The 27483-nt window shown below is 41.9% G+C and overlaps 1 protein-coding gene across 1 annotated transcript in view; it reads right to left on the reverse strand.

The window, feature by feature from the left end:
• The window catches only part of PKD1 (polycystin 1, transient receptor potential channel interacting), a 2476043-nt gene that overhangs the window by 846618 nt on the left and 1601942 nt on the right, over positions 1 to 27483 (reverse strand). Inside the window, exon 31 of the mRNA XM_044088902.1 lies at positions 21779 to 21905. Coding sequence (XP_043944837.1) covers positions 21779 to 21905 — 127 coding nt within the window. The remainder of the gene's footprint in view (positions 1 to 21778; positions 21906 to 27483) is intronic.

The following is a 27483-nucleotide window of genomic DNA, read 5'->3' on the forward strand; positions in this document are numbered from 1 at the left end:
CTTTTGTATGAGTGAAATCCTATCTTCTTAAACTTTCTTCCTTTATCTTTTTTTGCCGTCCTATTTGTTTTGTCAGGAATATGGCAGAAAAACTGAAAAGCTCCACTATGGGGTTTAAGCAGTGTGTAGAGTGAGACAGGAAAATGCCAAACTCGGACAACCACAAATCCTTTATTTACTGTTTGGGTGTTCCCCATTTGAGTATAGACTGTTCCATCTGCCAGGGTTTCAGTAATAGAACTCTGGCAAAGAGGAAGAATAAACTGATTCTCAAAGGGCTCCTTAAAGTCCCTTTTAAAGAAGCCTTGTCCAAGGCCAACCAGTCACTTCCAGCCTCTGGATCAAAATCCTCCCATTTGGTGCTGACATCTCCAATGGCACCGATTGTCAAAAAACATAAACATGCTTTTGAGGGCTCATCTTCAAAACCAAAAGTTAAGGTTCAGAGGCTCTCGGAGCAGTCTAGATCTCCGGCACCAAAAAACACACCAGTGCCTTCTACACTGGTGATGACAACTGTTCCAAGTTAAACTACCACAGCTCCGATACCAGTGGTGTCACTTTTACCATTTCTGTGTCTACTTACCCCTAGGTACAGGAAACAGTACTGAAATTAGTGGTGTCTACAGAACCCAGGTCTATTTTATTCTCCATCTTTGGACCTGTTCCATGTCAGCTCCCTAGTCCAGTCATAGGAAGACCTGATTTGCCTTCTGGATTATCCATCTGCTCCACCAGAAAACTTGCTGAGATTGATATTGTTAGGTTGGTGGATCAGATCTTGACAGCCTGGGGTCTTCCACCCTCTTCTCAAGCTCCTCTCCCTCCTGGTGCAGAGGGTTTTTCTCCATTCACCCCTACTTATTCTCTTCCTCTAACCTCAACACAACCTTTAGAGATCTTAACTTCAGTGTCTCAGGTACCAATGGCTTTGGCTCCGACAACACTTCTGTCTTCAGTGTCGAGTCTAGCTCTGGCTCCCTTGGTACCTTCGGCACCATTGTGTCCACAGGACTGTTTTTTCACCATTGGCCCGGTGGATTCAAGCTGGCCGTATCTCTTCTGGCTGCACCAGCAGGGAACCCATCCACAGTTCTAACCTGTCAGGTGGGACTCTCAGGGTGGGGTGTGATCCCGATTCCGAGTTTGTCTGTCATGGTTATGGGCTCCCATTCCTCCTCAGGGGGTCCTGCCTTTCAGGCTATGGAAAGAGCTTTAGCCATGGTTTCATCTCAGATGGCTCCTGGGTTATTGGAGTTTCCCCAGTTTTTCAGTTCAGCCATCAACCTCTATCCGTGGACAGCGCACACCATGGTTGCAAGAACAAGCTTCTAAAGGCACTCCCTCTTCAGAGTCCTCCTCAGATGCTCCCACTGAGGAGCCTCTCAAAAGAGATTCTGTAAGAGGAAACACCTTGATTCTCCTGAAGATTCCATCACAGAGGACATGGATTTCGATGAAGGGAAGGGTTCCCCATGGTCACCCAGGAAGACGTCTCTTTTGGGGACATTCTGGAAATCTTAAAACAGAGGGATGATTTGGAAATCCAAAAACCCATCTTCAGAGGAATCTGTGTACTTGCAGGCTTTTGGTGTATACCCATCTACCTCCTGGGTGACCCCGGCTGCTGACGATTTAATTAAACTAATTGCTCAGTGGGCTTGGAAGGTGGCTGACTCTAAGGAGCCAGTCCCTTGGAGACCTGACAAAATCCTTACTGCTCCAGAAGACCAACCGCATTGGGCTAAGGGCGTAACAGCAAATGTCATGGTGGTAGCGGCCGCCACCAAAAAAGAACTAGCTGAGGAAATTTCTACTGTCCATCCCAAAAAAACGAGAATCCAGGATGATGGACATATTTGGGAAGTGGGTCTATGCATCATCGACCTTTTCCATCAGGTCCTTGAACTTTTTGGCACATTTCACAAGACTTCAAAGGGATCTGGTCAAAGAGCTGTCAGATACCTTGGTGGGGGCTGTCACTTAGGAGGTCCTGGAGAAAGTGATCTCCCAGCTAGCTACTCTGGAGTCTACCTCGAACTTATCCATGAGGCTCTTTGCACATGCAGCCGAAGGGGTGACCAGGTCAGCACCTTCAGGTGTTGCTGTTTGCAGACATGCTTGGATGTGCCTGTGCAAGTCTGTTGAACCATTCAAGTCTTCCTTCATTAATGTTCCCTTTGACGGATCTTCTTTACTTGGTCGCAAAGTAAAGAAAACTCTCTCCAGGTGTGAAAAGGATGGAAAGACTTTATCTTCTGTGGGCGTACGTTTTTCCACTCCTGAATGATCTTATTCCAGGAATCAAAGGAGTGGTAAGATGTGGTTCAAGAAATCCCAGAAGCCTTTCCAGGACAGACATGGTTCGAACTCCCCTCGGGGCAGATGGGGGAGTTATAGTGGAAGACGCTGTCCCAGAGGCAGGGGTGGTCTACAGAATCAGGGTTCCAGAGATTCGTTTTCTGGACAACCCTATCAGCGCTCCTGAAGGGGGGCCCAATTGCTTACCTCTGGAAGCAGTCGGGGGAAGATTTTCCTTGTACCCAAATGCCTGGCAACACATAACCACCGATGCCTGGGTGCAAAGGATAATTTCCAGAGGTTATCTAATTCCCTTCACCTTTTATCCAAGAAGCTCAAACAAGACTCCCCGACGTTCAACCCAGTCAGAGAGTTCAAGCAGCAACAGAGATACAAAAGCTGCTAGAAAAAAAAGAGTCATCCCAGAAGTCCCACCAGGCCAACTAGGATCCGGGTTTTACTCAAGATTCTTTTTTTAGTGCCAAAGAAAATGGGGAACTGGAGACCAATTTTTGATATCAGTATTCTAAACAAATTCATCCAACAAGCAACATTCTGGATGGTCATGGTTCAGTCAATTCTCCCCTTTTTAGAGAAAGACAATTGGATGTACTCTATTGACTTTCAAGACGGATATTACCACATAAAGGTGGACAAATACTCGAGAAAATTTCTCCACCTCCGAATGGGAACCAGTCATTTCCAATTCAGAGTGCTGACCTGTGTCCTCAACACAGCCTCCAGGGTGTTCACCAAATGTATGGCAGTAGTCACAGCACATCTGAGGCTGCACAGATTGAGTGTTTTCTTACTTAAATGACTGGCTCCTCACCACTCCTACAAGGCATCTACTACTGTAAACTATAGACTACATTATGAAGCTAGCCCTTCAGTTGGGCATCATGGTGAATTCTGCAAAATCTCAGCTAACCCCTTCTCAGGAAATGGAATTTATTGGAGCTCACCTCAGCACTGTTTCTTGCATAGCATCGCTTCCACTACACAGGTCACAGAAAATTCAGTCGCAGGGTCCTCCCTCTTCTTCACTCAAACAAAATTCCTGCTTATCAAATTCTGCAGGCATTGGGCTCCATGGCAGCAGCAATCATGTTGGTTCCACTGGAAAAATTTCACATGAGACTTTTCCAGTGGTTACTTGCAAACCAATGGACTATTCAAACCCACCCCATGAACCATTTAATTTTCATATCCAGTCAATGCAAGAATGACCTATCCTGGTGGATGCACTCAGAGGAAATTCTTCTAGGCTGCCCCTTTGTTTCTGCTCAGCCCAAGGCCAATAGTGACCACTGGTGCTTCCCAGATGGGGTGGGGGCATTATCTTAGGAAGACAGTCCAAGCCACTTGGTCCCCTCTGAGACTAATTTGCATATCAATGTTCTAGAGTTAAGAGCAGTGCTTCTAGCACTGCAAGCATTTCACTCTGCCTTACCTCAAGGGATAATAGCTATTCAGTCGGACATGTCTGTAGTCTGGTACATCAACAAACAGGGGGGAACCAAGTCCTACCCATTGTGTTGAGAAGCCCTATGAGTGTGGCAATGGGCTGTAACTTCCAACTGCTTTCTGAAAGCAATACACATCCTGGGGAGTAAATGTGACTGCAGACAAACTAAGCAGTTGCATCCTCATGCATCATGAGCGGTCTCTGAACTCCAGAGTAGTGAAGGAGATCCTTCTTCGCTGGGGCCAGCCCTGCTGCAACCTGTTTTCTTCACCCTTGAACAACAAGTGCAGAAGCTTCTTTGCCCTAATCCCCCCGTGGGGGAGTCCCCCAGGGATGCTCTTCTCCACGATTGGCCCCCTGGTCTCCTTTATGCTTTTCCCCCTTTCCTGATGATTCCTCTTTTTCTCAAGAAAGCAGCTCGGTTGAGAAGCAAAGTGATCCTCATTGCTCCTTACTGGCCTCGACAGATATGGTTTCGCTTCCACTGGCCTCGTCTACTACACTGCCCATGGACTCTGGACCCAGTTCCAGATCTCTTGTCCCACCCCCAGGGACTAATGCATCCCAATCTTCAGACTCTCAAGCTAACTGCTTGGTTTCTCCAATTCTGTTAGTCACCAGGCATAATGGCATTCCTTCCCCTGTATGATACATTTTCTTGGCTTCCCATAAACCATCCACCAGGAGTCTCTACCTTAGTAAATGGAAGAGATTTTCTATTTGGGCTTCTGACAATGGTCTATATCCCTTTTCAGTGCCAGTAGAAAAAAAATCTGGAGTTTCTAGCTGCCATCTTTAGTAAAGGAGCTTCTGCTTCTACAATCAAGGTTATCTTAGCAGCTATTTAAAATTTCCATAACAGTATCAGGGATCAGCCCTTAATTTCTCACAGACTTTGTAACGTTTTTCTTAAGGGCACAATCTGCTTGAAGCCCCATTACAAAAACACTCTTCTGCCATGGGACCTGACCCTTGTGTTACACTCACTTACTTTATCTCTGTTTGAACCAGCAGCGAATTGTGATTTAAAATCCCTTTCTTGGAAGACATTACTTCTCATAGCTGTCACTTAGGCGAGGCGAATCTCCGAATTACAGGTTTTATGTTCTAAAGCTCTGTATTTAGTTTTCCATAAAGGCACAGTGTCACTCAGAATGAGCCCAGCTTTCCTTCCTAAAGTGATATCAGAGACCAACATCAATCAGTCCATATATCTGCCTGCATTCTTCCCAAATTTTTCAAATAAAGGCGAGTACTGCCTGCACCTTCTGGATGTACACAAGCAATTACATTTCTATCCAGACAGAGCTAAACAATTTAGACGATCAGAACAGTTATTTGTATCCTTTGCTAGTGCAACTTTGGGCAAACTGGTATCTAAGGTGACTGTCCAAGTGGTTAAGGGATTACATCTCTTTCATGTACATGAAACTTAAGATGAAGCTCCCTATGTCAGTGAAAGCACATTCTACCAGATCTGTGGCGACTTCAGCTGTTTTTCATTCCAAAGCTACCAGATCAGAAATTTGCACAACTGCAACGTGGGTTAATCTGCATACTTGTATTACTCTTTACAAACTGGAGATGGTCTCCAGGGGGGAGAGCCTCCTTTGGTTCTATGGTTCTCATGAATATTCTTCCACAGGGCCACCCAGGATCTAAGGTAGCTGGGGACTCTCTCCCACAAGTCAAGAACAGATGAAGACTGACATCAGATAAAGAAGTTATGTCTTACCATAATGTTCCATCTGTGTTGTAGATCGTCATCGATTTTTGCGTCTCTCCCTCCTGCCCCCTCCTTTAGACTTCTGGTGGAGAGACATCCTGTCTTGGGTTCTTATAGTTAGGGATACCTTGGACAAGGTTTCTGACTTATAGAGTATTTCTCTACATGATAGCAAACTCTATCTGAGGTAATGCGGAGAGGGACATTGTGGGTAGACTTGCAGCTTGAGAGAGATTTTCTTTTCGTTGACGTGAGCTATATAATGAACAGAATGGTTCCCAGGATAGGAGCCATAACCCATTTTTAACCCACACTCCTAAATACTTCATTTTATCATGTCTCCATAAGTATGTTTATTGCTGAACCAGTTCATATGTGGGTACATAATTTACCTCTATTGCCTTTGTTTTAACTTCATTAATTTTGTAACCTGAAAAAGATTTGCAACAGTTAGGCTAGTTGCCCAACATAATGCATCCAAGATTATCCAAGTGCAACTAACTCTGGGCAAAACTGCAATCCAAATTATAGCTTGCTACAGATCTCCCACCATGCCTCAGGATTCCCACACCTCTTTTCTTGATATACTAGAAAATATTAGGGTTCAACGAAACACCCTAATAATGGGCGACTGGAAAAACTACTCATGTACCAACTCCTTCACTCAACACTTTCTGGAATTCATAAATTCCAATGCCCTGGATCAACTTATCCACACCCCCACCAGGGGCAACAATATCCTACACCTTGTCATTACCAACATGACTGACTGGTGTTCCACACCTGAAGTCAACTCCGCGTTGGTCAGATCCAACCACAAGCTAATCATCATAGATATCCACATCCTGCCCCCACCCCCCATTAAAGAAACCACTGTAAAAAATTTCTCCAAAGCCAACTTCATGCTTCTCAAGACAGAAGTAGTGAACTTCAGGACACCCATGCAGATGGACAATACAGCTACGACTGCTGAATCATACACAAATGCACTCTATAAGCACTTACAAGAGTGCATGGATCGTGCTATCCCTAACAGAACCAAGACACTATCCTCCCAGAAAAAGGAATCCAATCTGGCTTAAACAAACTCTACAACAGAAGGAAGAAAGTGTTGCAAAAGAGAGTAAAATCCTTCGAGTGGAGGAGCTCCCTGGTTAGCCTCAGTAAGAAGCTGAGATCCCTCATAAAATCCTCCAAAGCTAGCTACGAAAACAAAATTGCCACTGATTCTAAGGACAACCACAAAGCATTCAATAGCTATGTCAAGAATCTCAATGGCAACATCCAGATCTGCTCTGAGTTACATCACAATGGCACGAAAATTACAGAACCAACTGATATTGCCAACATCCTGGCAGATAGGTTCAGTGCTAACTTTAACTCCTTCTCACCCCCTAAAGGGCCCATATCTATACTGGAAGAATGCAGAGTCCCTGTAATCGCAGCTACACAGGTAAAAACTGCACTCTCTAAAGCCAAGAACACAGCATCCATGGGACCGGCCAACATCTCAGGCTGCATTTTACACGAACTTCAGAACTAATTGGTTCCCCACCTAAGCACCATTTTCAATCATAGCCTCAGGTCAGGCTTCATGCCCACGGAATGGCGCACAGCAACAGTTATCCCACTCCACAAAGGCGGAGCCACCACGGATCCTGGGACTATCACCCCATTAGTCTGATGAGTCTGGTCTGCAAGGCCAAGGAACGTATCATCATGGAACTCAAACAAAGACATTGGTAACCTCCAAACTCTGGACTGCACCCAGTTCAGGTTTGTGAAAGGCAGATCATGCCTCTTGAACCTGATCGATTCTTTGAGGCAGTCACCAAAGCCATAGACGAGGATAAGGTGGTTCACACAGCCTATCTTGACCTCGCCAAGGCCTTCGACACCATCCCCCATTCTGGAATTATTGATAAATTCACTAAACTAGGTATAAATCCCTATGTCACAAGATGGGTAGCCAACTGGCTCACTGACAGAACCCATACTGTAAAAGTTGCAGACTCCAAATCTGACTTCAAACCAGTGACAAGTGGAGTACCACAGGGTTTAGTCCTGAGTCCTCTCCTGTTTGGTATCTAATCTACTTCTCTGATGTACAGGCTAACACAGAAGATCTCTGGCTAATGAAGTTCACAGATGACTGCAAATTAGGAGCCATAGTATAGTCCCCAAATGATGTGGACATCCTACAAAAGGGCCTCAATGAGACAGATGCCTAATGTCAGAGCCATAGCCTCAAGCTAAATGCCAAAAAGTGCACTGTCATCCCCTTTGGTAAAAACTCTGTACCCATGAACTACCACATAGGCAGCAGTCATACTTAATGCCGAATGTGTGATAAGAGACCTTGGGACTCGGGTGGAAGTAGTCTCTCCTTTGATGATCACATCACCACAGTAGTCAGAAAATTCTTCTACGTGGCACACCTCATCACAAAAGGGTTCTCATCCAGGAAAAAAGAGGTCATTGTTCCCCTATACTTGGCTCTCAGACCCATTATACAGTACAATGCCCCTTTTGGAATGTACCTCACAAGACATCTGCAACAGCTGGAAAGGCCGATGAACTACCTCACAAAGATGATTACTGGACTCAAGCAGATGCCCTACGCTGACCATCTCAAAAAACTCCAGCTTTACTCCCTAGCATATCACCTACTCCAAGGTGATCTCTGCCTAACATACAAATCTATGTCAACCTCAGAGCTGCTGGACATGCTACACCTAAAGAAATCCCAATCCCTCCGAGCTACATGTTTTGGGGATCTAAACCTTGTCACCACAATAAACAGAACATGCTGGAGGGATAGATTCCTGTCCCAGAGACTTCCCATACTCTGGAACAAACTACCCATCTATGTCAAGCAGAGTTCCTCATTAGCACTCTTCAAGAAAAATCTTGATGAGTGGATGGGAAATAGGAAATTCACTTCTGTGGCTCTGCTAGACAGAGGCACAAGAAAATAACTTTCTTGGGTGGTGAAATCCAAGGAACCTTGTTGGCTAGGCTTACTTAGGCCCTTAGGCCGATAGCCTAGTACCTACCTACCTACCTATGACTTTCCTGTAGATTGGTTATATATCACTATTTTTATCTCATTTCCTCCTTTCCCAACTGTTAGTAATTGACCCTCCTCTACCTCTAACCTTGGCATATTTAATTCCTTTATAAAACTGTCCATTTAGGGTTCCTATTAAAAGACCGAAGACACATTCTTTCAAATGTGTCTTGGTCGAACTGAAAAGACTGAAACGGCAAAATATCGAAGCGGCTTTTAAGTGAAATTTTTTTCCCTGGGAAAGAATTTGCTTGGCCCCTTCGTTACTTTGCCATTTTTGGCACTGTAGTGCGGTCTCGGAGTTGGTATATTTAAGTAAGGGGGGTATGGGGGGTGAAGCCCCCCACTTAATGTAATGTTTAAAGTTTTTTTTTTTTTTTTTTTTTTTTTGGAACAGCAATTTTTTCCCCTGGAAAAAAAAATCTCTGTTCTGACAGTTCGACATTGTAAGCTTTCGCTTACATAGGGTTGATTACTCACCATTCGCTTTTTTAAGCCTTCAGTGATCTAATATAGACCCTCCATTTGTACCTTTTCTTGATTTCCATATTTCTCTGCTATATACGACTTCCATAGAATTTCTAAAAGATTTCTAATAAGTCTACAAGATCCTTATCTTCTTTGTTACAGGCTGCCTAAGCTTGGTGACAGCCCTTTCTAATCTACACATGATCTGAAATTGTTATTGGGTGCATATCAAAACCTTTAATTAAATGCACATGTTCCTGTGAAATGTAAATTCTGTCTAGCCTAGTCCAGTTTTTGTATTTTGGGGAATAATATGTAACTTTACTCCGAACTCCTAGTACTGACTTCACATCTTCCATGCCAAATATTTTCATAAATTTCTTGAAAAATCTACCCTCTTTCGTTATATTTTCCTTTCTGTGCCTTTCAGACCCATCTTTACTGTTGCAAATCAAATTCCACTCCCCACATAAGTAATATTCCTTTCTGAAAGCTGATTATTCTCCCAGAATTTTCTTAAATTCCATTACAGCAGTTTTCAGTGGAATATAAATATATGCTAGTGTAATGTTCCTCCCTTGCCAGGAGCCCCTTAGTACTAGAAATCTACCATTTGTCTTTCTTATCCTCTTCTATTACTACTGGAGCTTCTCTTACAATTAATACAGATACTGCTCTTTTCCTTTGCCCCAGGTATTCCTATGGATAACCATCCTGAAAACCTTTCTATATCAAATTCACATGCTCACTTCTTTCCAAGTGTGTCTTCTGTAGCACAGCTATTTGCACTCTATATTTTAATACAGTTCACTACTCTTTCTTTTTTGTATTTATCTGTGAGACCATTAATGTTTAAAGATGTTATAGAAAGCATCATATTTTTGAGAAAGTATTATTGTCACCTTTTATGTATCAAAGCTTTTTTGTTTAATGTCTAGTTCCAGCTTTTGTGTTACATGCATGTACTGTTTGGCAGGTTAATCTTTTATGCAGTTGATTCTTGTCATCTCCATTTCAGCCTATTTCACATCTGACAGAACTTTTTGCTTTATTGAAAACACTCAAACACACACCCCAATACCCCCCTAAAACCTATTAACTTAATAATAATAACACAAAACCATGTAAATCTTCAAATACTGAAGTTTTATCTTTCTAATAGGAACAAATGCTCCAAAATGACAGCTCACACAAAGACTTGAGATAACCTAAAAGAAATGTATTCCATGCTAAGATGCATGGTACTGCCTGTGGTTCTATTAAGTGCTATCTTGTTGTGTGTTATCTTTATAGCTCTCTCAGCTGGGAAAAAAACTTCAATACTTTCAGAAAACATTTCTTCAAGCCACTTCTCTTTATCAGATTGTCTGCTAGAGACATGAGAACCAGACGCAAAACTGTTTACTAGGAAAAAAGCCTTATAATATTCAATATTCTTTTTCATTTACTTGCTTTCTCTTAAAACCTGTTACTATATTAAGCTTATGGCCTTAACCCAGTCATTCCACTATGCGAGAATGAGAAAAAGCACACTATTTTTCTTTTGTCATGCTCATTTAACCAGATCTTTTTATTTTTGCATTGCAGTGCCTACATTTCTTAAAACTGAACAAGAAAAAAGAGAGAAGGGAAAAAGAAAAAAAATCAAGAGTACCTATTTACATTAGTATCCCTATTACACTTAAACATAACTGAACAACTTTACTTTATGACATGCAAAGAAAATCATGCACTATTTAAATAGTACTATTAAGAAAAAAATGTTTTACTTGCAGTTAACTTTCTCCCTTGTCTTCCCTTCTTCTGAGTATTTTTCTTAATGAATGAAGTAGGGTATATGCTTTATTGTCCCCTACAAGTTTAACAAAGTCCAAGAAAGTCCAATACTTACAGATTTTTTGTTCTATACTGTTCATCTCCATCTCCCAAACCCTGTCTCTGTTTCATTTCCAATGTACTATTTATTCCTCTAGTCAACTCTTTTGCTTTTCTCCCCTCTCCAAGCATTTTCTGTTGAAACACTGGAAAAGGTTTCACTGGCACAGTCTCTCTGTGGTCTTTATTACCAGAAAAACAAGGATCAGAATCTCCTTTGGTTTCACAGCTCACTTTTTGCTGGATGAACTTTTGTATTTCTTCCTCAGCATGTACTTCATCAAAAAATGATTTTGTTCCTCCAGGTAAAACAATTTTGAAGAGAGCTGGGTACAGCAGTTTGAATCTCACACCTGCTTCTCGATGTCCTCTGAATAATGGAATACATTTACTCCTCTTCTGCCTGATGTACAGTGAGTAGACATTCTCCCCAAACACTCAGATCTCTCCCACTTTTAGTACTTCATCCTTCTGTCACAGTTTTCTTACAATCAGCTCATTCTACTGGTAAGATTGCATCTTTACTATTAAAGGTCTAGGTTATTTTCTGATAGCCAGGATTGGAGCATACACATCATGTGCCATTTCAATTAACAATTATTGTTGTGGAATACCAGTCCAGCTGCTTATTTGTGCTGTCATAAAATTAATATAGTCTGTTCTTTCCAGCTTCTCGGATACAGCAGAAAATCTCAGGTTTTCCCCTACATGTGCTGTTCTCTAATTCTATTATTTTTGAAACACCTGTTCTTGTGCAGTCCCATAGTCAATCAGTCTTTTCTTCATTTTCACCTCTGGATTTTGCAGTTTTATCACCTTATCTGAAAAAGCTTCTTCCATTTTGTCCAGCCTTTTACTGTGTGAGTTGATATACTCCATCAGTGTTTCATTTATTTTAGTCATGTCTGTGTGTAGTTGCCTTATACTATCTTCTAGGTTAATGAAGTCACGTCTGGAGCTTTCACTGCTTTTTGCTGAACAGCTACAGTACTTCTCCCAGTCAATGTTTTGTCACCTTTTGTAGCAGATTTTCCTTCAGGTCCTCTGTATTTCTTTCTTCCTGGCATCCAGGCAGTGCACTTACTAGCCAGTTACTGAAATTTACAAACTGATCTAGGTCCATTGGCTTTCTCTACTAAGTTGCTGTTATTACACTGGGAAAGCTAGAAGTAAGTTGTTACTCAATGTGCAGCCACATTAGAAGTCATCATACAAAGAATATTAAAGAAAAGGCTAGTAGCACTTCCAAGAGGACAAAAATCTCTAGGACAACAACCAGCATAGGTTAAATGCCAGAAAGAGCTGTGAAGTTAAACCTGATTCCGATTTATGACTTCTGTGACACAATATAACATGATCTCACAATTCTGTTTTTCAGGTGTTTGCACCCCATTATCCCCTTGTGATGGCTGGACCCCATACACACTATCTGTAAATATAATAGACATTCTTTATGAAACTCAGGAAGACCTCTGATTCAACTCCACACAGGAGGCTGACAGAACACTAGAAGGGTTGGTGGTAGGACCAATATGGAGGAGCTAGTTAACCACATGGTTGAATGTTTAAACACAGTATTATAAGAGATGGGCTATGTCTCAGATTAGGAGGAAGGTGATTAGTGCAGTACCACAAAGGTCAGCCTGGGTAGAGTAATCCAATGTGTTTGCCACAGACATATCTCAGGGAATAGAGTAACAGGAACACATTCTGAGTGCTGATGACAAAATAAGATGCAGCAGTGGAGGAGTGAGGAAAGGGTCTAGCACAGGGTTTGAAAAAAAGCTGAAAAAATTGTAAGAATATCAGATGAGGTCCTTTGCAAAGAAATGCAAAGTACTACATTTAGGTCATAGCAATCTTGGTGAGAAGCATCAGCTGGGATAGTAGAACTGATGCCATAAAGTATAAAATTGATTTGGGATACTGATCAAACCTGGATTGGGTCACTGGGAGTAGAGTGAATGGACAGAAACAGCAAAAAACAGAATACTGGGGTGTATACTCTGGGGGACAGATTCCAGAGGTAATATCTTCACAGCCTCAATCATAACATAGGTACTGCATGCAGTTCTAGAGGACATACATGTAAATGGATGTAAGGCTGATGAAAGGAATCTGGAGAAAAGCTAAAGAAATATATAAGGGATACAAAATATGGAATATGATCACAGGCTACAGGAGCTAGAGCTCTTTTCACTTAGATCAGAAGAGACAGGGATATATGCTTGTGTTGTACAAGACTGTGTCAGGGAAATGTGAAGGGTCATTCTGAACATGAAGGATAGATGGGGAAGGAGGGGGCACAGGCAGCAGACTACATGGACTATCCTGGATCTCTGCAAGGCCATGCTTTTGAATCTCTGAAAGTGCTGCTGCACAGAAAGCATTGTGGACCACTGGAATTGACTGATGCAATGGGAGATGGGGACAGAATCCAAAAAGACATTAAAACAAAGCATGGGACAGTTGGAAGAGGATGAAAGGAAGGGTAATTAAATGACAGAGTGCATAAGCTTACTGTCTCCTTCTACCGTTACACAAACGGAATGGAATGGAATGGAATGGAATTGGAGTGTTGCCTTGTTCAATAATCTTGTGTACTGCTGCTATTACTCATAGAGTCTTGCAGGGTCCTGTGTGCTTGTGATGAATAACATGTGAAACTGGCTTAAACACTAGCTAATAGTTGCCTACAGTTATATCATTAGCATTCAAACTATAACCCCAGCATTCCTGGTTCAAGTTCAAATTCAAGTTTATTATAATGCTTATACCCTAAGCATTTTACTTTAAAGTCAAGCCCATCTTACTGTAAACAAAGGAAATGCATTCAGATAACAATCCAGACAGAGTTGTCTTAGCCATTGGCTTTGCCTAACTTGGGTTTTAAGAATGCCCCAAATAACTGGTCTGATTTTCTGAAGGGTTTGGTCCTATGAAGGTAGAATCTCAGCTGATGCTTAACATATGTAGCATGCATTCACCTTTGTTTGAATATCTTGGAAAAAGGGCTGGTAGGGTTATTGACTGATTCAGACTAGTTTTCGATGCCACCTTAGGAAGGAAAGATGCATTAGACCTTAAGGAAACTGTCTTTGTGAAAGACCAAATATGGAGGTTTGCATGAAAGTACTTGCATCTCAGAGATTCACCTGGCTGAAGTAACAGCCACTAGAAAAATTATTTTCCAGGGCAGGAAGTTTAAATCAGCTGGTGCTGCTGGTTCTAAGGGTAGACGAATCAATGCTTGCAACATGATGGTAATATCCCATGATGGTGCCGGGTCCCTGATAGGGGTCTTAGGAGAAAAGTTCCTCTTAAAAAGGCTTTAAACATTCTTAAGGTAGTCATAGAATTATCATTCTGGTCAATGTGAAAACTAGAGGTCACTGCTATTTGCATTTTTTGTTCTTCTTCTTTCGGCTTTTCCCAGTTAAGGCTCGCCACAGCGGAACTCCGGTCCGCTAATGATTGGCAGTAGATTATTTTTACGTGTGCTGTGGTGCCAGCTCGACGCCCAACCTTCAAAGAAGGCACGCCCATTCTACGCATGTCTTTCGAATGCCACTCGACCGCGGGGAGGACATGCAGACTCCACACAGAAGGCGCTCCAGCCGAGAATCGAACGGGAGAACCTCTTGCTGTGAGGCAAAACTATCGCTGCACCACTGCGACTTTGATTGTTGAAAAACTGTAGCCATTGTGGAAACGTTCTGACAAAAATTATAAAGTGGAATTAATTGGTGCAGAAAACGGGCCCAAACCTTTGGCCATGGCCCATACATTGGATTTCTTCCACTTGCTATGGTATATTTTGTAGTTGTCTGTTTTTGAGACACTGACATGATTCACACAACTTAAGTGGGAAGCCTGGCATCTAAGAGTTAATGATAGAACTGGACAAACCAAGCGATTAATCTCATGACTTTCTCATCCAGCGTAGGCAGTCTGGACAGATGTGTTAGGAGATCTGGATAGTGGTCCAGCATTCATGGAAGATGTACTAGTAGAGGCCACAGGAAAGAAAACCAAGTTTGTCAAGGCCAAAAAGGGACAATGAGGATCACCCTGGCCTTGCATACAATGGCAAAGGGGGAAGGCATAGAGGAGACCTGGTGTCCAACTGTGGACAAGTGCATCCCTCAATGACTGTCCCTGTGGGGAGAGCAGACAAAAGTAACTGCTGCATTTGTTGTTTAGGTGGGAAGAAACACATCACAGCAAGGTTTCCCCCAGTGAAAGAAAATCAAGATTGTCATAGTTGGATTGTGGGACCATTCGTGAAGCATCAGGATAGACCTGCACAACTTGTCCTCCAGTATACTGGATGATCCCAGGATATGCACTGCTATTAGAATGCACTGAAAAGACATCACCCATTGCCAAACTCTCATGGCTTCTGAACAAATGGGATGAGAGCGAGTTCCTCCCTGTTTGCTGATGTACCAAACAACTGACATATGGTCCATCTGTACTGATATCACACCCCTATGGAGAACATCCTGAAAGGGCTGCAGGACCAGAAGGACTGCCCTCATCTCCACGACACTGATGTGAAGATTGGCTTCTGTCTATGACCAACTGCCTTGTAAGTCTTTCTTTTGAAATGCCCCCCGAAGGGATGCATCCGTCATCACTACCACCACAGGTGGAGGGGAGGTCTGTAGGGAACAGACGTCCTTGTATTACTGAATGAAACATTATCCACTCAGATGTGTGTGTCCTGCAAATTAGAGTAAGCTGAACCTTGGCATGAAGTGGATGATAAAACTGTACCATTGCTCTACTTGTAGCTACTGAAGCACTCATGTACAATTTGGAAAAGGAAAACATGAAGACTGTGGAAGCCATTAGACACAGAAGACATAACAATTAGTTTTGCTAATGGTGAGGGTTGGTGAAGAAACTGAGTGTCAATTATATGCATAGAAAGAACCTTGGAATCAGGACATCGGGTAATCTACAAGCTTGTATTCGGGTGGCATGCAATAAATTTGATCTGCTGAGTAAGCATAAGATGACTTTTGGTGAAATGGACTCTGAAGCCTAGGTCTTACAACAGTTGGAGCAGAAGGTCCTGATGATTCACCAGTATGTTGCTGGAAGTAGCAGTCAGGAGCCAATCATCGAGGAGTGGGAGACACGGATTGCTCACAGTTGAGGTGCGCTGCCACTGCTGCCATTATCTTGGTAAACACCCTGGGGGCTGTGGTGACACTGAATGGCAGGGCTCTGAATTGATAATGATTGGCTCCCAGCTGGAAACAGAGAAATCTCCTGAAATGCTTGTCTACTTTGATATGGTAGTAAGCATCCTTGAGATCTAAGGAGCACATGCAGTCATCCTTCCTCAGCACAGGCAAAACTGACTGAAGTGTGACCATCTGGAACTTTGTATGTGTTATGTACTAATTCAATGGCTCATATTTGGAATGGGCCTGAGGTCCCGTTTTCTTTGATACTAAACAGAACTTTGAGCAGACTCTGGATTCTAGTTGGTCTTTGGGGACTGGCTGCATGACTCTCTCTAGCAGCTTGGAGATCTCTGCTGTTGCTGCAAGCTCACATTGACACAGTGGAACACTGGGAACTTTCTTCTTCTTGATGGGAGGAAGGGAAAATGGTATAGTTCAACCTCTGGAAATTATGATTAGCACCCAGGAATTTGTACAATGGATATAAAAAGTTTACACACCCCTGTTAAAATGCTATGTTTTTGTTTTATAAAAAAATGAGACCACAATAAATTATTTCAAAACTTATCCCACCTTTAATGTGATCTATAACCCCAATCCCTCTCAGTCTCCTTTTCTTGAAGAAAGCCCAAAGACTGAGAAGGAAAGTGATCCTAATTGCACCCTATTGGCCCAGTCAAGTCTGGTTCCCCTTCCTTTGGCCTCACCTGATTCGCCATCCTTGGATTCTGGACCCAGATCCAGACCTGCTGTCTCACTTGCCGGGACTGGTGCATACCAACCTTCACAATTTCAAGCTGGCGGCTTGGTATCTCCAATTCCATTACTTGCCAGGCAGAGCAAATTACCTTCCCCAGTACAAAAGATCCTTCTGGCGTCTCATAAACTGTACACCAGGAAGCTCTATCTTAGAAAATGGAAGAGATTTTCAATCTGGGCTTGTATGAATAATTTAGATCCCTTGTCTGCCACGGTTGATAAGGTGTTGGAATTTCTGGCTTCCCTTTTTGAACTGGGAGCTTCTCCTCCCACCATCAAAATCCAATTAGCAGCCATTTCCAATTTCCACAATAGGTTTGATGATCATTCCGATTTCCCATTGATTATGTAAACCTTTCTTAAAGGCACTTTACATCTAAAACCCCCAATCAAGGATCCTACAGCTCCATGGGATTTGACCTTAGTATTACAATCCTTAGTCCTTCAGCCATCTGAACCAGCAGCTACTTGCAATCTTAAGTTCCTATTGTGGAAAACTCTTTTTCTGGTGGCCATTACTTTTGCCAGGAGAGTTTCTGAATTGCAGGCCTTGTGTGAAACATCCTTATATGATTTTTCATAAGGATAGGGTGTCGTTAAGAACCAATCCTTCTTTTCTACCTAAAGTGGTTTCAGAATCTAATATTAACCAGACTAAAGATTTGCTAGTCTTCTTTCCAATTTTTTCAAATAAAGGTGAATATTGCTTACATTTGTTAGATGTTCACAGACAGTTATGTTTCTATCTGGCCAGAACCAAATCATCCAGAAAATCAGATCAATTGTTTGTGTCATTTTCAGGTTCAACTTTGGGTAAACCAGTCTCAAAAGTTACCTTATCAAAGTGGCTTAGGTACTGTGCTACTTTCATTTACAATCATGATAACCTCAAGTTTCCTGTGCAGGTTAAAGCTCATTCCACCAGATCTGTATCCACTTCACCTGTCTTCACTGAAAGGCTTCCATGAAAGAAATTTGTGCCGCCGCAACGTGGGCCACTAACCATACCTTTAGCATACATTACAAATTGGATGTAGCCTCCAGAGGAAGAGCATCTTTTGGCTCTATGGTGGTGCTCAGGAATATCCTTTCTTAGGGCCACCCAGGACCTAAAGTAGCTGGGGACTCTGTCCCATTCATCAAGAATGAATGAAGACTGACAACATCAGATAAAGACGTTATGTCCTTACCATAACGTTCCATCTGTGTTGTCGATCTTCATTCATCCCACCCTCCAGCCTCCTCCTAAGGACTGCTGGAGGTTTGGACTTTGTTTTGGGAGGCTGTTAGGTTTCAACTTAGACAGAGCTTCTGTTATCCTTCTATACTTAGCTGCAAACTCGATCTGAGGTAATGGAGAGAGGGGCATTACAGGTAGAGGCTTAGCTCAAGAGTTTTTTGGCTGGAGCGTGCTGTATAATGGCCGAGCCAGTTCCACGGGGTCGGAACAGAGTCCCATTCATCAAGAATGAATGAAGATTGACACCACAGATGGAACGTTATGGTAAAGACATAACTTCATTTTTGGTAAAGGGATTGTGAAAGCCCTGGTTTTGTGGTTCACTGCTGCCTCTCCGGTGACATCCATTATTGAAACCTTTTTTTCTGCCATGAGGGGGTTTGTCACCAGGAGTGTCTTGGTAATAGCTTTGTTACTTCTGGAATCACATCTTTTTTCCATCCCTCTGATTCCTACAGTAGGATCTCTGGGGAGGGGAAAATTGGATTCCAACCACTTAAAAAGGGTCTTACCATCCTGTTGTCTCCTAGTTAAAGTAACTTTCAATTTAGGTCCAAACATGGTAGACCTGTCAAATGGGGCATTAATGAAAGACGTCTTGAAGCTTTCCACAAAGTCACAAAGATGCAGCCAAGCATGTCAATGCATTATAATGCTGGTGCCTGCTGCTCTGGCCATGCTATTAACTGCATTAGAAAGGGTCACATGGCTATGTTAGAAGTAGACTGGAAGGTAGAAAGCTGGAATTCCACTGTCTTCTAGACATCTGCTGAACCAAAACCCAAGAGCGACTTCAAATCTCCATGATCAGGTCTCTTTGAAATTTGGTGGTATGGGCTAAGTAGTTCAGCACTTCAAGGGCAAATGTTGCTGAAACATACATCCATTTCCCAAATGGATCCATGGCCCTAGACCCTCTGTTAGGGGAAATGGACCAATAAGGTTTCTATAGATAGTTCCTTCTTTGTGGTCACTGCTACTACCAAAGCATTCACAACTGAACCTTTGCTCCAGTGTTTGCAGACTGTTGATGTTGCTAAAATTTTATCCAGTTTCTTAGGGATAGGCTCCACCACATCAAGGTCCTTCCATGCCCTTTGAGCCATCAAATCAATGAGTTGGTCAATGGGAGGTGCCACCCAGGATGAAGATGAGCGGTCTCCAAAGGGTTCCAGAAACATGGACTCATCTGGAGAAGAGTTATCAGTGGACCATCCACCTCTCTGCTTCATCAGTTGAAGGATATTGATAAAGGTGATGTCTTCAGAGGGGGATCTGGGGGGAAACTTCACCTTCATCCAATTCTGGTAATTTGGTGATGGACTCTGAAGAAGAGTCCAAGTGCTTCCACTTGCATGTCAGCTTTCTATGAACTGATTCTGGGAGGGGGGGGTTGAACAGTTCCAAATCAAACTAGGAGTTACTATAGCAAGCAGCCTGTGAACCATGTGGAACTGACTGTCCCTGTCTAAAAGGAAGGGGAGAAGCAGACTCTAGACAGGAGTTGGATGAAATCGATCTGGATACAAGTACCTTTTTCCTCGTAATCTTAATGACCTGTTCAAAATTCTCAAAGGCAGAGGATGTTATTGGCCCTGCTGGAACCCTCACATCCCCTGACAGGAGAGAAGGCTTGGAACTGAGAGACCTCGAGACTGATCTTGGTGCCAAGCCACCAAGAGCTGAGGTGCTGAGGGAAAGACACTGCTCCGGCAGCATGTGTGTCGACCCATCCCCTGGAGCCATGGCACCAAAGCTTCAGCTCCAACTCTCCTCTAGATTCAAGCAACTCAGAGCAGAAAGAGGAAGAAAACCTGCAGGAGTTGAAGCAACATGTACTACTGGCTCTGGCAAAGATGCTCTGGGGCAGATCGGATCCGAGATAGCCAGCTCCAAGGGATGGATCAGACCTGGATAAGAAAGACTAGTGGAGGTAGATGGCCCAGCACTCTATGTTCCCAGAAGATGCTCTTTCTTACTTTCCTTCTGCTTGTCCTTAGATTTCTTGTCTTTCCCAGTGGAAGAAGAAGAAGAGAAAAAGAAGTGGATGGCATGGCAGACTTTATCTGAGAGGGAAGAAGGTCCTTAACAATAATTTTTCCCCTCCTAGTCTGAACAGCCCAGGAGATAAAGGAGAAAGAGGTCTGTCACATTGTTGAGATGGACAGTGCCAAAGCAATAAACACATAAGGATTGTGAGCCCTGAGGACGGAGCTTGTGTCCACACTCTGTACACTTTTTAAACCTTTGCCCATTAGCTATGACCCAAACTGCCAAGGCAAAAACACTAATGTAACTGCTGATGCGAAGTATAAATATGAAAACATATCTACCAGAGAAAAGCATAGCACACTTTATAAACAATAATATACAAAAAAAAATTCTAAGACAAATATCCTAATTGTATTAAGTAAGCCAGTTAGAGAGGAAAAACTTCTCTTGGTGTAAGCAAAACAGCAGTAAAGGATACAGTTCTCTGGAGCCCTCAAAAAATGTATCTGAACACTTCAGGTGGCAAACGAGATCTGAGGTACTGAGGTGGAGTTCAGGGAATTATGAACTGGGGAGGAGTCAGAGCCCTGGAACCAAAAAGATTCAGATTCAGTGCCGAGGTCAGATCCTGCAACCCACAGTTGAACTGGATGAAAACAGACAACACTGGATCAACTGTTTCAAACTAAATCCAAATGATACTTCGGTTAAACTGCAGCACATGCCATGACCCCAGCTCCCAGTGCCATACCTCCTTCCTTCCATCTTCATTCACTACCTTGTTCACTATCAAAGATATTGTATGTACCAACCACGGCAAAAAAAAAAAAAAAAATCCATTACTAGTTTTTCTTAGAAATTAACAATTTAAACAATAGTCAAGCAAGAAAATGTAAGCAACTACCATATGTAAACCAAAAAGTGTAGGAAGCTCCACAATCTGGCAGTCATTCTCTGCCATGTCATGAGCATCGCTATGTCACAAAGTAAACTTCAGTACTACAGTGCAAAAGGCTGAGTATACCATACAGCTCCAAAGTACAATAATGTCAAAAATAGCTAAAGAGCAACATTCATGACTAACCCTCTTTGCTCATTTCTCTTCTCAACTGTTTGGATGGGCTTGGCAACATTTTTTAAATTATATCTTGCTTCTGCGGAGATAGTTCTGAAAACTAAATGACAATCTTTTACTTACAGCTTAATGTACTTTTAACCTATAGCCCCCCTCACACACACACACACACACACACACACACACACACACACACACACACACACACACACACACACACAAACACACACACACACACAACTTCAAAGAATTAACCGGTTGATCTTCAGTTCACTCAGTCTGAAACTAAAAGCTACCAAGACGCCTGTCAAACACACCAAAACGCAACACTTAGGTTCAGCAAAAGTAGAGTGCTATGGGGATGAAAATGGAAAAAGGAATTTCTCATTGTACCAAACTACTGTACTCCTGTCTTTGCATGTCTAATGATACAACCAGAAAAATGAAAATAGATGAAGAGAAAATAACTACCATGTAGACTGGAAATAGCATGTCTGTGTACAGGAAGAGTCCGAATAAAACTAATTTTTCATTAATTTTGCAAACGCACAATGTTTTCTACATTAATGTGAGACTCCAGTATCAAAGGTTTCTCTATGTTCTCACCCTGCTACGAGCCATGCGGAAGAGAACTAGTGCTACCAAGTACAAAGGATACACAACAGCACTGGACACCAAGCCAACTGCAACGGTCTCTCCACTGATGGGCATTACAGAGGACACTGTAACATTGCTAAAATAGAAAGAAAAGTATATTAATAACTAGAGCACACTGAACAACATTTGTAACTGCAAAATCCTTTGCACAGTACTAACACAGCAAAAAGACAACCTTTACAGGTGGAGTGGAGCCAGAGAGACATTTTCAAATGAATGCTTTCATAAATAATACTTCTCTTTCATGCAGCCCAGATTTTAATGTGTCTAATTTTCATAGCTGATGTAAGGTGCATGAATAACCTCTCTGTTATAGACACTTTGGAGGGAAAACAAAGACTGGATGCAGCTGCAGCCTCCAACTTGAAAACATCCTAGAAAGCAAGTTTAATTTGTCCAGACATTCCAAAATGGAGTATCTGTAATTAAAAAGAACAAAACAAAAGCATCCTGAATCTACAGTTAGGTGCAAGAACTGTTCTAATTTCAAAGACAAAATAAAAGCACACAAAAATCAACAGTTAGAAGCAAAGTATCACAGAGAATGACAAAGTGGTCATGATATCTGGAAACCATGTACAATTTAGATGACTGTGTGGTATGTAAAAATGTTTGAAAAAATAAGTATCATGGATACAAGTCAAGCCCTGTACATTTGTTCTGCTACATTTGTTGACCTATAGGTTTTGTTGAACTGATGGCCTTTTGTATGAGAGAGCTAGGGTATGAGATTAATTCAGAGTAATATTGGGTGGAGGTAGAAAAAGGAATGATGTCCCTCTTTTCTTCCACTAACTTGACTTGTACAAACTGTTTGCTGCAGCTCAAGTGAGTTGTCACTTTGTAACTTCACCAGTCTAAATACTACATTGCTGAAAACTCGCCCTCTGGATATAGAGCAAAACCTTGTTATCACTGTTCCCAGAATGTTTGACAATGTAGCCCCCTGCAATAACACAGAATTGTAAGATCATGTGATGTTCATCATACTGAACACTGGTGCAATAGCCTTAGCTATATCCTGCAAAGGATATAACAGCAGGACAGCTTCCAAAGCTTCAGGGCACCTTCCACGCCCACAAGCCATTAGTCAGCTTGAGATAAGCTGACTAAAAAGAGTTTGGGCTCCAAGCCCTTCAGAGCTTTCCTGACACCAAAGGATATGCTTTTCTGAGGCTTTTGAGGATCAACGGTTGGCTTGCACTGTCCTTTTGCTTGGAAAAAAGGGAGGGGAAACCTTCCATTTAAAAAAAAATGTTTATTTAATAACACTTCCTGTTCAGGAGAGTTATTTTAAAGCTATGAGTTTATGTTTTAATTGTCTGTCACGAAACTGTATTGTACTTTTAAATGAGAGTGCTAAAGTTGTTTAAAGTAACTGAAAGCCATTTTTTTCTGTGGAGAAATTGTTTAATTTATTTTTGGGGGCTGCCAAAATTTTTTAAAGTACTTTTTGTTGTGATTTTTATGCGAAAGTGACTTTTTAAGATGCTTTATTGGCTTTGCTGCTTGTTTTCCCTGGGAAAAAGGCAATATTTTCAGCTTGATCATAGAACAAACTGCCGGTCATTCTTCCAGCCATAAAAAAAGAAAAAAAGTAACACAAGCAAACAGTCTATACCTCAGACTATTCAAATTTTACCCTGGATCCCTCTGGTATAGCACCTACAGCCATTATGGATTGGGCTTAACCACATCCTCTGTGGCTGTTGGGGTCACCTCAGTGGGGAAGGGAGAGCCACTGTTGTTAGTCTTGGGAGAGGGAACAGGAAAGGCTTCCATTTTGTAAGAATATTGCATCCATCTCTGGGGAAACTGCTGCTTCCATTAACAACACTGTTGACCTCATTTTTCCTGAGGAAATGAAACACAAAACTAAACATGTATCTTGTCCTCCACAAAATTCCTTAAGCAGGAGTAGTTTACTGGGTTTGGCTCAGAGTTTAATTCAGGTTATTGATCCTTCTTATAAAGTAGTTTATATTAAGAGAAACAGGGATACCCCTTTTCCAATTATCACGTGACATAGGCAAACTTATAGTTATATAAAAGTAATCAAAACATATTAAAAAGTTCCCATTTACAAACATTAGACATCAAATATGCAGTTATACCTGTGTGTGTGTGTGTGTGTGTGTGTGTGTGTGTGTGTGTGTGTGTGTGTGTGTGTGTGTGTGTGTGTGTGTGTGTATATCATGTAAATAAAGCAACATTGGATAAATTGTTCAGTTCTTTTGCATTCTCTTAAACCTCATTCCTCCTCCAAAATATTTTTCTGCATGTGTTACTCCCACAACTTACATTTTTCTATGTAATTCACCTATACCCTTTTCTAAGGATGTCACTTCCTGTTCTTTTATTTCTGTTACATTATTCACTACAAGTATAATTGGTTTAGATTTTGATTTCCATTTTCTAGTAATTGCTCTTTTGGCAGCCACTAGAATTAAATTTAACAAGGCTTTACTATGTCTAGGCAATTCAGATTCTGTAACCTAGCTCAAAAAATAATTTCCTTAGTTACACTCTTTTGCTCTCCCATTATTCCTGAAAGAGTACTCTGTTGGGAATTTTTAAAGTCTGACAACTCATTACACTCTGAGAACATATGCTCCAACGTACCTCGTTCTTCTCTATTATACCTCCAACATTTGCCAGCTAGTTGAGGAAAAATTCTTTGGAGTCTGCTTGAGTTATAAAAGTAGCTATGCAAACACTTACAGTCAAAAATCCTAAATATTTTAGCTTTTGTTGCATATTTGGGAGCCATACATAAATCCTCCCATGTTTTCTTTATGAATTGCTTATCTAATCTGTCTTCCCAATCTTTTCTGACCTTCTTTGATTCCTATAGTTACTGATCAATATTTATATGCCCTACTAATTATCCATTTTTAACAGCAGCTTCTGTTCTAGATTTAATTAAAAACTCAACCACTGCATGTCTTTGAATTAGGATTCCCTTATCCTATGTCTATACTGCTGTCAATCCCTGACAGGGAAGGCAGACACTAGCCAGCAATCCAAATGAGGTTCTTGGCCTCTTCCCATCCTGTTACCTTTCCCTCTCTAATTATTTGTTCCCAATACCTTGGTTCCTTTGCCAATTTTCTCCAAGATATTACAGCCCCCCTTGTCTTTTCTTTGTAACCCTAGTTGCAGTCATCCCTAAAAGCATAATCTCAATTCCCATGTTGGCTTAGTTCTTAGAATACGTTTTGCTACTTTATAAATAAAATATTTTGTATGACTGTCATCTTCCTTAAGGATCTGCAACCAAAATTCCATCCTTTCCTTATTTCTTGAATTACCATCCTGCTTCATCATCATCGCTCTCCACTCTGAATTGTGGCTTTCTGCTTCTGTTATGTATAAGAGCCTTAACTGTGTGAGACTTCCAAGATGGCTGCACATTGAGTAACAGCTTAACTCTAGCTCTCACAGCATGAAAACAGAAAATCAACAGAAAAGATCGGTAGACTTTTGTGTTGATGGGTAACTGTCAGTAACAGGCTAGTAAGTGTACTGCCGGCATGCTAGGAAAAAGAAATACAGAACAACTGAAAAAAAAATAAGTTACAAAAAGTGAAGAAGAAAGACTGACTGAGGAAAGTTCTGCAGCTTTTCACTTGTCCTATATGGACAGACTCAAAAAACTCCAACTACTCTCTGTATCATATCGCCTACTTAGAGGTGATCTCTGCTTGACTTATAAGCCATGTCTGACCCAGCTTTGTTAGAAATGCTACATCTAAAGAAATCCCAATCCCTCCGCACTACACGCTCCAGAGACCTCAACCTCATTACCACAATCAACAGAACAAGATGGAGGGAGAGGTTCACAACCCAGAGACTGCCCATGCCATGGAATAAGCTTCCCATACATGTGAAGCGGAGCGCCTCCCTGACCCTCTTCAACAGAAATCTTGATGAGTAGATGGGAAACAGAAAATTCACCCCAGCGATCACTCCAGTGGCTCTATTCGACAGAAGCTCTTGGAACTAAGGTCGGGTGGCACGATGCCTGGGTAATCCTATGGGCTAGGGTTGTAAAAGGCTCTAGGGTCATTAGCCTAGTACACACCTATGAACCTAAAAACACTGCAACCTCCAGACATGACTTCCAGTAACCTACAGTAAGATATAAGCCAATGTATGAATCGAAACTAGCCTCCGAAACGAAGGCTAACCACAAAGCATTTTCCAGTTATGTCAGAAACATCCATGGCAAAGTCCAGGTTTGTTCCGAATTAGTTTTTAATGCTACCACTTAAACTGATACTGTTGACTTAGCCAACCTGCTAGCAGACAGGTTCAGTGCAAACTTCACCCCCTGACTTCCCCCCAAAGGCCCATTCGACATCCCTGACACTTGCCTCACACCTCACATCTCCATAGATCAAGTGTTAAAGGTCCTATCCAAGGCAAAGAACACAGCTTCCATGGGACCTGATAGTATCCCAGGCTGTATTCTGCAACATCTCCAGCAAGAACTAGCCTCGCCATAGAACACCCTATTCAACCACAGCCTAAGTATAGGCGTCATTCCAGCAGAGTAGCACAAAGGTGGTGCCACTACTGACCCTGGAAACTATCACTCCCATTAGCTTGACAAGTCTGATCTGTCAGGCCATGGAGCGTATTATTATGGACCTCATAAACAAGGACATAGGCAATCTGCAAACACTTGACCCCACCCAGTCCGGATTCGTCAAGGGCAGATCTTGTCTGTTGAACCTGGTTGACTTTTTTGAGAGAGTAACCTCACTGACAGGGGCGACAGGTGCTGATTGAGGTTTCTCTTTTGGGGTTAAATTGTTGGCTAGGCTTATAAGGCCCCCAGAGCCATTAGCCTAGTAATCTCCTGTGATCCTATGATCCTGAAGAGATTCAAGATTCTGAATCTGGACAGGAAGATGAAGGGATAGATACAGGGTTTTCTCCTTAGTTTTCTGAATCAGACTCACAGGAATGCTCATTTTCTGAATTTCCCTGTGGGGGTTTCTGTGTCTCTGAGACTGTTCCAGAATGTGCCAATGTTTTCAGTGTGAGAACACAGAGGTTTGTCATTTCCTCAGAAAATACTATGAGTTGTTACAGAAAGAACTTCCCCTATTCCTCCAGTTTCTGTCAGCTTTGAAGGATGTGTGAGTTACTGCCTGCAATTTTCCTGAGAGCCAGCTGCTCCGAAAACGGCAGATAATATACTCCTTCCAAGTCTGACCCAGCAACTATATATTTAGTTGATCCTACTGCAGCTATACAGCTCATAATTAATCATTATCTGTGAGGTGTGGGATTATTTGTGCTATTCCTTCCTCTATACTTTCCGTGACTATTTTATAATCATGGTTTAAAACTACTATTAGTCTATAAAACCCTGGATTAATCAAATCTTTGCCATCCTTTGATATTACTTATATAATTACTTGTTTCCATGATTTAGGCATCTTTTACAATTACAGTACCTTACTGAATAACCCCTGCCATTGCTTAATTCTTTCATTCCCTCCTACCTTTCATATCCCTTTGTTAGTTTATCCCATTGCAGTTTTATTTCTTGACTCAAAACCATACCTCTCAATCTCTTAGAGCAAAACATCTGGACAAAGCCATAAATAATGGGGGGGACGAAGGTCCAAAAATAGGGATAC

The sequence above is a fragment of the Protopterus annectens genome, chromosome 12.part0 (genome assembly GCF_019279795.1).
Source record: "Protopterus annectens isolate FY-2018-M chromosome 12.part0, PAN1.0, whole genome shotgun sequence".
In the NCBI taxonomy this organism is placed as follows: domain Eukaryota; kingdom Metazoa; phylum Chordata; order Ceratodontiformes; family Protopteridae; genus Protopterus; species Protopterus annectens.